The sequence below is a fragment of the Sorex fumeus genome, unplaced genomic scaffold (genome assembly GCF_029834395.1).
Source record: "Sorex fumeus unplaced genomic scaffold, SorFum_2.1 ptg000029l, whole genome shotgun sequence".
Taxonomy (NCBI): Eukaryota; Metazoa; Chordata; class Mammalia; order Eulipotyphla; family Soricidae; genus Sorex; species Sorex fumeus.
The window spans coordinates 11,953,330-11,967,786 of NW_026606086.1; the positions used below are offsets into that span (position 1 = coordinate 11,953,330).

The 14,457-nt window shown below is 48.1% G+C and overlaps 1 protein-coding gene across 1 annotated transcript in view; it reads right to left on the bottom strand.

Annotated features, from left to right (window-relative positions):
• Positions 1-571: 571 nt before the first annotated feature.
• The window catches only part of PYGO1 (pygopus family PHD finger 1), a 41,079-nt gene continuing 27,193 nt past the window's right edge, over positions 572-14,457 (bottom strand). The window contains 3 exon segments of the mRNA XM_056115326.1: positions 572-2,345; positions 2,347-2,688; positions 4,741-4,829. Coding sequence (XP_055971301.1) covers positions 1,464-2,345; positions 2,347-2,688; positions 4,741-4,829 — 1,313 coding nt within the window. The 3' untranslated portion in view covers positions 572-1,463.

A 14,457-nucleotide genomic window follows, 5' to 3' on the forward strand; every position in this document is an offset into this window, starting at 1 on the left:
GTTATGATTGATTAAAAAATAGTATTCTTTCAAGGCCTGGGAGAGAGAGATCAAGTGCTTAGTGCACAGGCTTTGCATGCTGGAGACTCAGACCTGGCACCATATGGTCCGCCAAGAACCACTGGGAGCAATCCCGGAGCAGAGTCAAGAGAGGCCCATAAGCACCACTGGGGGCGGTCCCGAAGTCAGCACTCTGAAGGTCCATTTTTATACTTCCCAGTCATAGCAGAACATTTTTTCTGCTACAAGGGATCAAATTATGAGTTTGCTTTCATGCTAGCTCTTCACTGATCTTTGCTTAAAATGAGTTTTTATCTGCACCAAAGCTCATTTTGGGGGGGGGGGGGGGTTAAATCTAAGTCTCATGCAAGGTGTGTGCTTTTCTCCTGAACTGCCTCCCTGGCTCCCAGGGTTCATTTTCAAACTCAGGGGTCCCAAAACAATCTTCCAAATCACCACCCAGTTCTTTAGCAAGAGTCTCATAAAGCTGAATTGGCGACTCTACTTACCTCATTTGCAGTATGTCTCAGCTAAAAATATATTCTTAAAGTATTTAAGATTCTTTTGAAGATACTGTTATCCTTTATTTCTCTGGAACACAACAGCAAAACAACTCAATAATTGAAAATGAAGAGCATGATGACACTGTTAAGTTTCAAGTAGCACAACTAGAAACTCAAGTCTCCTGATTGCAATTTTCAGTTAATCCAGTACAGTCAATTTTGTGTGGTACAATCCACAGATTAGTTAACAAACACTAAGCGTCTACCACATGCTAACACCTGTTTCATACCTGTACAAACAGATACCCTGGAAATCCTGACTTGGAAATGTGAAAGCCACTAAGTTTAAGAACCCCAGAGGGGGGAGGAAAATCTGGCATCACAATCTTATTCTATTAGTACCCATTAATTTATATGCTTTCTTTACAGTTATGTGTATTTCGTTTTGAAAACGTTAAGTAGCTCCTGGGGGAGGGGGGGGGGGCTAAGTCTCGAACTAAATGCATATAATGTGCTATCACCAAAGTCCAGCACGGAAATCAACATTTTCCGCAACCACTCTAACTTGTCAAAAAAGTCAAAACTCGCCTACTTTGCTCTATGAGTCTGAAGCTTTGAGGAGGCCTTGATGCTGATCATAAATGCCACCGTTCCCCTTCCTAACCCTCGTCTAAAGCCTCTCCGTGTGCATCATTTTGAAGGGGGCAAACGAAGACATGACAGACTTTGCACTAGTGATGAAGCACAAGAGAAGGACAACTGGAGGGCAAAAACCGTCTTCCCGTGGGGCTGGACAGCGGGGAGGGCGTTTGCCTCCTGCATCCCAAAGGGTCCTCCAGCAGCGCCAGGAGGGATTCCTGAGTGCAGAGGCAGGAGTGATGCGCCCTATGCATCTCCGGGGGGGGTGTCCCACTGTCACCGTCCCAGCCCTCCGGGGACCCCCGCCGCGCGCCCCGCTAGCTACGCGTCGCCGCTGCCCGCCACCGGGCGCCCAAAGGGCTCTCGCGCGCGCAGGAGCTGCACATCGTCGCGGGCCATGCAGGCGTCGCAGCCCCACACGGCGGCCGCCTCGGCCGTCAGCAGCCCGTAGGCCGTCTCGGTCATGCCCGTGCACACGCGGTGGAACCACTTCTGGCACGAGGCCTCGCACAGGATGGCGTCCTGGTCGTCGTTGACCTCGCGCGTGCAGATGCCGCACGGGTACACGGGCTCGGCGGCCGGCCCGAGGCGCGGGGGCTGCGCAGCTGCGGCTGCGGCGGCGGCCTGGGCGCCCTTCTCGGGGGCTGCTGGTGCAGCGGCGCCGTCGGGAGCGGGGGCGGCCCGGGGCGGCGCGGGCGGGGGCTGCGTCCCGTTGGCGCTGGCGCTGGCGCTGGCCTCGCCGCCGCCGCCGCCGCCGCCGCTGCTACCACCCCGGCCGGGCTCCGCGGGCGCGCCGGGCCGGCCCGCGCCCTTGGGCTCGGGGGGCCCCGGGGCCGCCTCGTCCAGGCCCAGGTGCGGGGCGGGCGCCGCGGGCCTGGGCGCGGCCGGGGCGAAGTCGGGCCTGGCGGGCGGCGCCTTGGCGTGCGCGAAGGCTCCGGGCGCGGGGAGGAAGGCGGCGGCGGCGGCGGCGGCTCCGGGCTCCAGGGCACCTGCCGCCGCCGCCGCCGCGAAGGCGGAGCTGCCACCCGCGGGCGCGAAGGCCAGGTCGGGCGGCGCGGCGGGCGGCGCGGGCGGCGGCCCGAAGCTCTCGGCCGGCGCCGGCCTAAAGTGCGGCTGGTTGGGCAGCCCGGCGTTCTGGTTCTGGCCCAGCCCGCCGCCGCCGCCGCCGAACGCCGGGCTGCCGAAGCCCGCGCCGTCGGGGGGGCGCGAAGTTCAGGGCGTGCGGGCGGCCGAAGCCCAGGCCCAGCGCGTTCTGCGGGAACGGGTGCGGGTGCGGCTGGCCCCGGAGCGGGTAGGGCGCGCCGTAGGGGGCCGCCGCCCGGGCCGCCGCCGCGTGCGGAGCCATCCGGAACGGGCCGTAGCCGCCGCCGCCGCCGCCGCCGCCCAGGCCCGGGTAGCCGGGGCCCAGGTACGCGCCCGCGGCCGACGGCACCGGCTTGTAGGAAACGGGGTTGTAGCTGTCGTCGAAGGGATTCGCCGCCACGAGGTGGTCCGAGTTCGGGTTTGGCGGTGGCGCGTACTCCGAGAGCGGAGGGAAGGAAGGGCCCTGAAACGGGAAGACCAAGGAGGAGACAAGGTTCCGATGAAAGACAATTACATGGGTTTTTTGTTTGTTTGTTTGTTTGTTTGGTTGGTTGGTTGGTTGGTTCCTGCTTGGGGCAGGGGTTAAGGCACACCACGCTTCCACGGCTGGGATTCGCAGTTGGCTCTGCACGGTGGGGTCTGCCTTCCAGGCCCCCGACCACCTCCAGAAGGGTCTCCCAGGCCCCCAGTCTGCACGTGTCCCTGGCTGCGGGAGGGAGGGCCCGCAAAACGAACTGCGGGTCAGCTGGTTGATTGAGCCTTGGAGTCTCTTCAGCACAGCTTGGGTGGCCCCCCCACACACACAAAAAAAAAACCGTAACAGTGGGCTGGAGTGACAGCACAGCGGGAAAGCTCTGGCCCTGCGTGCTACCCACCCAGGTTCGACTCCAAGCGTCCCATATGATCCCTCGAGCACCACCAGAAGTGATTCCTGAGCACAGAACCTGGAATTAATCCTGAGCATCACCAAGTGTGCCCCCCCCCCAAAAAAAAAACCAGAAAATAAAATAGAGAAGAAAACAAAAACAACCGCAACATATTATCCCGTTATCTTAACATTTAGGAAACTAGTTTGGTAAGATTTCTCTTGCGGTGTTAACAAAAATTTAATCCTTTACTTGGTCGTTTAATGCCTAATATTTCATTACAGTTCATGATAAAATCGTGTAGGTTTCTATCACTAAGCAAGATAAATAAAAAAATGCTTTTGTAGTGCAAATCTGTTTTTACTTCAAACTCCAAATGCATTTCCCCCTTCAAAATTAAGCTTCAGGAGCATGATTTTTATTTACTATACATGCCCTGAATTCTAGAACTGGACATTTTAAATTCTAATTAAAATTTGTCTTCTATTTCCAAATAGCCATCAAGTTAAAGAACAATAAACAGCATCAAATTTTTTTTTAAGGAGTAGCCAGGAAGCATTTTCAAAGCACGAAGCTCTCAGTCTCAGACTGGGAAACTCTTCCAGTTTTAATCGCACTGTAGGCTGGAGAGATGGGAGGCCAAAGCCGAAAAATGAAAAAAGGAATCTGCACACATATCACATGTACTCTCAGCTTACATCATAAAACCGTGATTCAACTCTAAAACATAGGTGCCTATAAGCCAGTATGTGGCGGCCAGAGAGAGTACAGAGGATAAGGCTCTTGCCTTGCAATGAAGCTAACCTGGGTTTGATCCCTGGCTCCAACTTCGAGCAACACCAGAAGGTGCTCCTAGGTGCAGAGCCAGGAGTAATCCCTGAGCACTGCGGGGTGTGCTCCCCCCCAACTTGTTTATAGTAATACAGATTATTGATCTGTATTATTCACAAAATAATCTGTGTTTCGAAGTACAGATTATTGATGACTAAAGGTGGTACCGTATGGTAACGCTGGGACAGCAGTACCACGGCACAGGATCACTGGGACTCTTTAAATGTTACTTAGTGACAACTTGTCTTCATACATTTTAAACTTTTTTTAGAATGACAGGCACTTATACCTTTTAAAACTATAGCACAGCGGGTAGGGCATTTGCCTTGCACGTGGGTTTGATTCCCAGCATCCCATATGGTCGCCCGAGCACCGCCAGGAAAACAAAAACTAGATGTGAATAGAAGCATTTGAGCTTTTCTGCTCTTTCTTTCTTCCCATATTCACTGTAGGCCTACAGCCCAAGAAAAACCACAAGCTGCAGACTTATAAAACAAAGTTAAAAATACAATCACTGGGCCAGAAAGATAGTAGGGGTAAGAGGCTTGCTTCGCATGAGGTCCATCCCTGTCTGAATCTGGCACAGGACAGTTAAGATCATCCGAGCACCAGCAGAAGTGATCCCTGAGCAGAGCCAGGAGTAAGTCCCATCAGCTGTGATCCCAAAACAAACAAAAAAGAAACAGTCGTTGCAGAATTCAGGGTTAGGTTCTGAATATGTATAGGAAGTAAAACCCATGACCAGATTTCAAATTTTGTCATTAGGGTAATCACATAAGCAGAGGAAAAAATACGTTATTACAGGAACGTCAACTTACCTGTGCATTTGTCTTGCGTTTTTTCTTATCTGGACTTCCAAGCTGTACACCTGTTGGTCCTCCCAAACCATCCAGTCCACTATCACCACCTAAAAATAACAATAGCAGGATATTATTTCCACTTATGGAGTAATTATATGTTTCTCATAGAAAGAGATGTTACAATTACCCATTCAGTTTTTAAAAACTGTTAGATAAAAGCAACATGAAGTGTTTTTTTATCCTTTAGTCTTCCCTCCTTAATTTCACTGAGAAACATTCATCTCAACTGCTATAGTGTTTTTCATTAGTCTTTCAGAGAAAAAGAATGTCTTCCTCCTGCCCCTGACCCATAGCCATTCATTCCCTGTCTCTGCAGTAACCCCCGTCACTAGCATCTGGATGTCTTTCCAATAATAATCTAGAGAGATTCAAGTTTAGTATCTTACGAGAAAGTACCCAGATTATAGCACGCACACTCTATGCATGGTCTTTCCCTTTCTTTCTTACACAGACATCGTTCCATCAGGACAGGCAGACGCTGCATTCTCTAATAACCGAGTAGCAATTTCACAATATGGTTACACCCCCAAATCAATAAATTAGTCCCTGTCCTAGTGGTGGATATCTGCTGATGCTACAAAGAAAATCTGTGTGCAAGAATAAGTCATTTCTCAAACTGTGATTATGGCATCAGAGCATGAGCCTTCCCATTGTTTTTTGAATCTCAGAAAAATTATAGATTAGGCAACCTGGTTTCAAAGAGTTAGCCTTGCTGGGTTTTTTTTTCTCTTTTTGGGTCACACCCAGTGATGCATAGGGGTTACTCCTGGCTCTGCACTCAGGAATTCCTCCTGGTGGTGCTCGAAGGACCATATGGGATGCTGGGAATTGAACCCGAGTCAGCCGTGTGCTAGGCAAATGCCCTACCTGCTGTGCTATTGCTCCAGCCCCAGCCTTGCTGGTTTTAATGACAACACTGACTGTGCTTCAGTACCACCAAAGAACCACGCTTACAGCACCTAGAATCTATCTTTTCCTCCCCGCTCCTCCTATTGTTGGGTAATTTCAGTTTTATGACATAAGTGCCTCTTAAAGGTATTTGCAAAAAAATATAACATAATCTATTATTTTCTCAACAACATATGAACAAGCAAAAGCATACTGTAAATCTCTGAGCTTCAAAAAAATAAGGTGAGGGGCAGGAGACAGTCTAGCTGCTAAGGTGTTTGCAGGTAACTCAGTATCTCCAGTACCTGATCCCATGAGCATCACTGGGTGTAGCCCTGAAGGACCCCAAGCACTTCCAGCAGCCCCAGTGGCCCCTGAGCACTGCCCTGGTGGCCCAGGTAACCCCAAGGTTACTGTAGGGCCTGAGCAGCACTCATCCTTGCACCCCCTGGCAATAAAACCGCCACTCGATACTCCTGGAGAGTAAGCTCTAGTGAGCAGGAGGACCGCTACAATATGCAGGCACACAACCAGGTGCGGTACTTACTCCTGGAGAGTACCAGTGCGCAGTGTGCAGGCACACAGTCAGGTGGACGCTCTGGGGAGTACCACAGCTAGCGTGCGCACGCTCGGCAAACGGAAGAGCGACTCCCAAGAAGCCTGTCTAAAATGTATGAGCACCACAGTCAAGGGGATATGTCTGGACCCTGGTCATCAGCAAGGACAGCCAAGGGAAGGGAAGCACGAGGATCAGGATCCTGCCCTCTGCTCTTCACCAGAGAGATCTGTCTCAGACAAGGGACGTAGCTGAGTGCAGGCTACACACCTCACAGGTATGAGGCCCTGGTTGGTTCCCCACATCTGCAAAAATGATCAATTTTAAAGCCATTCCTTTCTCAGAGTTCACATATATGAGCAACCTCTTCCAGTTCTCTGCCAAGTAAGTTGACTTATTTATGCATGGCAAACATGTCTCTATTTGCCACTGCAAATATGTCTCTATTTATTGTTTCCCTCCCCCATTAGTTAGATTTTAGTATCTGTAAGGACAACACGTGTCTTATTTCTTTTACATCCTCCAGTAGGATGCTGCTTTATCCACAGGCATTGGATAAACGTTGAACTGGGTCCAAGCCATACAATTTCTGACCGCTGTGACAAAAGCTAATGCTGGGCTAGGGACACAGCACACAGGGCTGGGCACGTGCCCGTGTGCGAAGTCTCTGCAGCCCCTGAGGATCATCTCACTGGAATACCTCCCTGTCAAAATAAAATCTTAAAAGATTAAGGACTAAGACAATACCAGGCGTTTATAAAATCGAAGTATTATCTGATTACACTAACTTAATGGTCAATGTGTACTGTTTCAGAGAGCGATAAGCAAGTTGTAAGCCTGCATTCATTTGCTCCTCAAAGAATTCTCTAGGTGACCCCCATTTTATTTTGAACAACAGCTGGTGATGCTTAGGGGCCACTCAGACGTGTGCTCAGCGATCACCTCCCTGTGGTGCCAGGGAGTCCATTCAGTGCTGGGATCAAGCACACCAGCCCTTTGAGTGATCTCCCTGGCCCATTACGCCCAATTTTAGTTTTCTGTTTGGGGCCACACCTGGCAGTGCACTGGGCTTTCTTCTAGATCTGCACTCAAGAGTTCATTCCTGGTGGGCTCAGGGGATGTGGATGGGGTGCCAGGGATTGAACCAGGGTCAGTCACATGCAAGACATATGCCTACCTACTGCACTGTAGCGCCAGCTCACCATTATGTCCCTACTGAGGATGAGGAAACCATGAGATGCTTATAGAGTTTCAGTTGTGCGAAGCTGCCTCAGCTTCACAACAATGTCTTTTTATGATTTTTAAAGCCTCATAAGTAGTTTTCAAGCATTAGTTTATATCATTGGGGAGTGGGTGGGTGCTGGGCTACACTTGGCAGTAGTGGGGGCCACTCTCTCCTCTGTGCTTAGGGGTGTCATCATCACCCCAGTCGTGCTTAGGGGACCATGTAGTAAAGAGAATCCAAGGAACTGCAGTCAGTGGCAAGCAAGGCAAGCACCTAACACTGTACAGCCCCATTTACATAATTACTAATTTGCTTGAGCGGGCCCAGTAACGTCTCCATCGTGAGACTTTGTTGTTACTGTGTTTGGCATATCGAATACGGCACGGATAGCTTGCTAGGCTTTGCCATGTAGGCGAGATACTCTCAGTAGCTTGCCGGGATCTCCGAGAGGGGCGGAGGAATCGAACCCGGCTCAATAGGACCGGCCATACACAAGGCAAACGCCCTACTTGTCTGTTAAAAGTTTTTTCTTTCTTTCTTCCTATTTTTCGGAGAGGAGGGGTAAAACAATAGTACAGAGAGTAAGGAGCTTAGCCTTGCTCATGGTCAACCCATGTTTGATCCCTGGCACCCCAAATGGTCCCCTGGGCACCACTAGGAGTGATACCTGAAAGCCTAGCCAGGAGTAAACCCTGAGTACTGCTGGGTGGGGACACACCTGACGGTCCTCAGGCACTACTCTTGACTCAGTGCCAGGGCTGGCGCTTGGGCCTTCCGCCGGCACATCACACACTCTTGTCCTTGGAGCCCTCTTTCCCAGCCACTCTTCCAGCATTCTTGAGATTCCCAGGACCTGTGATTCTGGAGTTCTGGCCTAAAGTCACCAATTTGGATTTCTAACAAGCACCCGGCCAACAGATGCTCAAGGGAGTCTGAGCACACGCTGAGAAGCAGCACACATTCCTGTCCAACAGGTCACTGCACGCTGCCGCTCGGCGCTATCTTGACAAACCCTCCAGTGGGCATGTGAAAAATAACCGCTTGGTGTTTTCCTTTTCGTTTCTTTAAATAGGAAATAGACAAGCTTGTTATAAGGCCACGCAAAGAAAAAAAAAGTCTGGTGCCAACTCCAACACATGGCTGTACGCTCCTTGGTGGTCTGTTCAGCTGAGCAGGTGGGGTTCTGGAGGGGCTGCAAGGCTGACAGGGACAGAACAAGCCCGCACTCCTGCTCCCCTGGGCAGCATCCTGGCCTCGCCGCCGCTTCCTACAGGGTATGTGCTGGGACTCACTCATGTCTGCCATGTGCCAGCACTTATGGAAACATCCTCGTGCCTGCTCGGGGACACAGTCCCACAGATGACCCTCTTAAAGAAGCCAGCCCGAGGGCCTGGAACGATAGCACAGCGGGTAGGGCATTTGCTTTGCACGAGACCGACCTGAGTTCAATTCCCAGCATCCCATTGGTCCCCAAGCACCACCAGGAGTAATTCCTGAGTGCATGAGCCAGGAGTAACCCCCGTGCATCAACAGGGTGTGACCCAAAAGGCGAAAAAAGAAAAAAAAAAGAAAGGCATCCCATCTCAAGGGGCATCCCATCTCAGAGCTGTGAGTGCAAAATCCAGAGCGTTTTTCCTCTGAGTAGATCTATTTTAATCACTCCAGCCACTTTCCTTTGTCATGGCCTGAGACCATGGAGGTGACATTGTGCGAACTGAATCAGAAAGACACCACTGTGGAATGACTGTGGGACATTAAGCAAGTTTTGCAAATCTGAAACTTCCTATCTCTCACAGTTGTTACCTCTGTGCGAATGTTAGACACTATAGTATGTGTTAAAAATACTTTATGTTATTTTGCCTTAAAAGTATTGTCTTGGGGGCTGGAAAGACAATACAGCCATCAGGGCACTTGCCTTCCATGTGGCCAACCTGAGTTCAATCCCTGGCATCCTATATGGTACCTGGGTTCCACCAGGAGTGATCCCTGAGTGCAGAGCAAGCCTGCCCCCATACCAAAACTCAATTCCCATCATGGTTTCTGACTTGGTGACACACCTCAAATCCTGAGAGCCAGCATCTACCGTGCTGAGTAAATATTCCAAACATTGCACTTATTGCTACCTACTACTTCTGTCCATCTAGAGAAAAAAAAATAATACATTTACAAAAGTGGATTACTAATTTTTCTTTTCTTTCCTTTTTCTTTTTCTTCTTTTTGGGTCATACCCGGTGATGCTCAGGGGTTACTCCTGGCTCTGCACTCAGGAATTGCTCGTGGCGGTGCTCAGGGGACCATATAGGATGACCAATTAAAAAATAAAAGCATAAAATTAGGATGTGGCTTAACACAAATTTGTGCCAATGTCAACATGTTAATGATGTTTCTGTCAAGCAAAAACCACAAAGGCAATGGTCATGCCAACGGGCTGTACCAGAATCAGTGTATGCAGTAGGCTATACGCACTGAGAAATCACACTCAGAGTCTCAAACAAAACTGTCTCATCAAGTATTTCTCAGAATATCCCTGTCCTTAAGCCATGTATGACCATGTACAACATCCATCTTACCCACTCTGCAGTAGATGGACACTTCGGTCTCCACATCTTCAATGTAGTAAGTAAGAGTTTTCATGTTCTTTGGGTAATCAGAAATAAGGCAACTGGATCATATGATACTTCTCCCCAGCTTTGAGGACTCTCCAAATTGTTTTCCACAGTGGCTCTCCTGATTCCACAAGAGGATACGAGGAAATACAAAACATACGTAGACTAGGCTCCCTTTACTGCCAATGTTTTTGCTATTTTTGCAGCTTGTCTTCCTTTTTCCTTATTATTTTGATTTTGGGGTTACCCCAGTGCCTGGGGATGAATTCAGGCCTCCCCTATGCAAAGCTTCACTCAGCCCATGGAACTGTCTCCTCGGTACATCTGTAGGAAATGTCTATTCAGTTCCTCTGCTCCTTTCTTAAAACTTGGGTTTTGCTGTTGTTGAGGTCTGCATTCTTTATATATGTGGGGTACTAAACACTTGTTGGATGTATGATTTGCAAATATACTTTATTAGGCTGTTTTTTATTTGATGATTTTTTTCATCATGGAGAAGTGTTTTTACTGGATACCATCCCAGGGTGTACTTCTGAGTTTATTTCCCTTACTGTTGAAGTGGAATCCAGAAAGACAATAGCTAAGGATGATGCCAAGGGGCTTATAAATGGTTTTCTTCTACCAATTTTAAGGTCTCAAGTATCATATTCGAGTCTTTAAATCATTTTGAATTTATATATATGTTATGAGAGTATTTGCATATGGCTTTCAGCACTTGGGGCAAATCCTGGGGGCAAAGAAAATGGGAGCACCATTTCCCAGCACCATTTTTACTTTATTTTCAATTTTCATTTCAGCACTCTGATTTACAGTATGCTAATGAGTTTCATGCAATGTTCCTTCACCACACCCACCACTGGAATGGTAGCATCCCTCCCCAATATCTCAAGTGCTCTCCGAACCCAAGGCCCCCTGGCAAAGTCAGTCATGCAGGCCAAATCTCAGAGTCCTTTGCCATTAGCTATGTTATTCCATTACTATATCTCTCTATACTTCACGTACGAGAGAGTCACTGTGTATTTGTCCTTCTCCTTATGACTAACTTCACTCAGCGTGATACCTTCCAGTTCTATCTGTATATTGGGAAATAGCATGGCTGTCTTTTCTTACAGTTGAGTAGTACTCCATTGTGTATATAAATCACATTTATTTTTTTGTTTATCTTTTTGAGTCACACCAGTGGTGCTCAGGGGTTACTTCTGGTTCTGTACTCAGGAATTATTCCTGATAGTACTCTGGGACAATATGGGATACCAGGGATCAAACCCAGGTCGGCCGTATGCAAGACAAACACCGACAAACTGTACTATCACTCTATCCTCATAATCACAACTTCTTCAGCTACTCATTTGTTCTTGGGTACTTGCATTGTTTCTAAATACTGGGTATTGTAAACAGTGCTGCTATGAACATAGTGCAAATACCTTTATATAGGATCATTTTTGGACCTTTTAGGGTAGATGACAAGAACTGGAATTTCTAGGTCCCTGTGGAAGCTCAATTAGTAATTTTAGAAGTCTCTGTGCTGGTCTTCATAGAGGTTGAACCAGATCACATTCCAACAGTGGATGAGGGTTCCTTTATCTCATATCCTGACAAGCCCTGTTTGTTTCCACAATTTCGATGTATGTCAGTCTCACTGGTGTGAAGTGGCATCTCACTGTTGCTTTGATTTGCATTTTCCTGAAGATAAGAGTACTTTTTCCTTATGCCTGATGAAAATGTCTGTTGAGCACTTCTCATTTTTTGATGGTATTTAAAACTACTTTTAAGTTTTGCAAAGTACTTTACATATCTTGAATACTAGTCCTCTGTCAGATTTGTAGTGAGTGAATATTTTCTCCTATTCTGCAAGGTATCTTTTTATTCAAGTCATCATTTCGGGGCTAGAGCAATAGCACAGCTGGTAGACCGCTTGCCTTGCATGCCGCCGACCCTGGTTTATCCCCAGAATCCCTGAGTACTTGGGGCAAATTCTGGGGGCAAAGAAAATGGGAGGATTCCGCCCCCACCACAGCTTTTAATTATACTATAAAGCTGTAGTATCAAGACAATGTGGTACTGGGATAAGGGAAGAATCTCAAATCAGCAGAATAGAATTGAGAGTCCACAACAGACTCTCAGGGATGTCGACAGCTGATCTTTGACAGTGGCTCTAGATGCAGGAAGTGGAGCCTCTTAAACGAATGTTTTAATCATTGTTTGCATAAAGGAATACTAGGAATTTCTGCATGCTGATTCTGTAGTCCGCCACTTTATTGTACAGGGTATTTTTTGGTTTGTTTTTAGGAGGGTTTTTACTTATTTATTTTGTAGAGTCTTTAGGGTCTTCTAAGTATGATATCATCACTTAATCACTTAATCCCCGTTATTCATCGATTTCCTCGAGCGGGTGCCAGTAACGTCTCCATTCATCCCGGTTGCGTGCTAGCGTAGCCCTATGGTATCTGTTCGTTCTAGGAACATGCAGAGCCTCAAACCGATCATTCAGGGTCTTGACGAAGAAGTCTGACCATCTTGTAGGTGGGCGTCCACGTGATCTTTTGATGTCCCGTGGAATCCAATCAGTAATGGCTCTAGTCCAGCGGTTGTCTGTAAACCTCATTACGGTCCAGCCCATCTGATTTTTGATGTCTTGGCAAATGAGACAGCATCCCTGATTCTTGAGCGTTGATGAAGATCAGAACTCCAGATTCTATCCCTCATTTGAGTGAATCGTGATATTCCAAGCATAGCTCTTTCGATTCCTCTTTGAGAGACCCGAATAGCGTTCTCATCCTGTTTTCGTAGGGTCCAGGTCTCTGAGGCATATGTTAATGCAGGAAGAACAGTGGAATCAAAGAGATGTGCTCGTAGCTGGAGGTTCTTTGTCCTTTTAGTTATTTCTTCAACGCTCTTGAAGGCATTCCAAGCCGCTCAATTCCTCCTGCGCAACTCAGGTGCCAGGTCATTTATCATGTTGATTTCTCGACCTAGGTATATATAACTGTTGCATTCGGAGATGGTGGTTCCATTGAGAGCGAATGGAGCGTCAGGAACAAGGCTGTTTCTCATAAACATTGTCTTCGTAAGATTCAGCTGTAGTCCGACCTTTCCACATTCACGGTCAAAGTCGTTCAGCATTTGTGCCACTTGGCTAATGTTTGGTGTTATTAGAACGATGTCATCAGCAAAGCGGAGGTGGTGTAGTTGCCGACCATCTATCTTCACTCCCATGCTTTCCCATTTCAGTCATCGCATGATGTTCTCGAGGGTGGCACTGAAGAGTTTTGGTGAAATGGTATCACCCTGCCGAACCCCTCTCTTGATATGGATGATTACTTCTTTGTAGAATGGTGAGATCTTGGTAGTGAATCCGCAATAGAGCTCACGAAGGATCCTGATGTATTGAGTTTGTACGCCCTGATTGGCTAGGGCTTCCATAACCGCTTCTGTCTCAACAGAATCAAAGGCCTTCTTTAAATCAATGAATGTTAGACAGAGCGGCATCTTGAACTCCCGAGAAACCTCAATGAGCTTAGTAATCGTGTGGATATGGTCGATGGTACTGAATCCTTTTCGGAATCCGGCTTGTTCACATGGTTGTCCTTCATCTAGTGTTCTGCTAATCCTATTCAGGATGACTCGAGTGAACAGTTTGTAGATGACAGACAATAGGCAGATTGAGCGATAGTTGCCAATGTCGTGGATGTCTCCCTTCTTGTATAGTAGTACAGTCCTGCTGGTTTTCCATTGGGATGGAACCTTGCATTCAGACAGGTAGCATGTGAAGAGCCGAGCCAATGTATTGATGAGTACTGATGGTAAGTTCTTCAGGTGTTCAGGTCTGATCTTGTCTCGGCCAGGTGCTCTTTGTTTCTTTACCGACGAGATGGCATGTTGGATTTCGGAAGGGAGAACATTGGGAACGACGTATCCATCATGTGGTATGTGGTATGTGGGTAAGTGGACGTGGCTATTAAAGAGATCTGAGTAGAAGTCATGAATAATCTTCTCCATTGCCCTTCTGGAAGATGTGATAGATCCATCATGATGTCGGAGGGCAGTCATCTTGGTTTTGTAGTTGGTGAAGGACAGGCGGGCATTATGAATGCTTTTCCCAGCTTCTGCCACATCTACCAGTACTGCCGCTCTCTTGTTTTTGAGGTCATCCTTGATGGCTTCTCTGCACTGCTTTGCCAGTTCGGATGTTCGCTTGTGGTTGCCTGAGGCATGTGCCAAGCCACGTTGGCGAATAAGTTCAAGAGTGTTCGAAGAAAGGCGGTTTTTTGTGGTTATCTCTCTCTTGGCATTCCTCGCACAATCATGGAGGTGCTGAATCATTCGATCGTATTCCTCATCAATGTTGTCAATGACGGCATCTTCCCATGTTGCCGCAACAGAGCCAAAGAGCTCCCAGT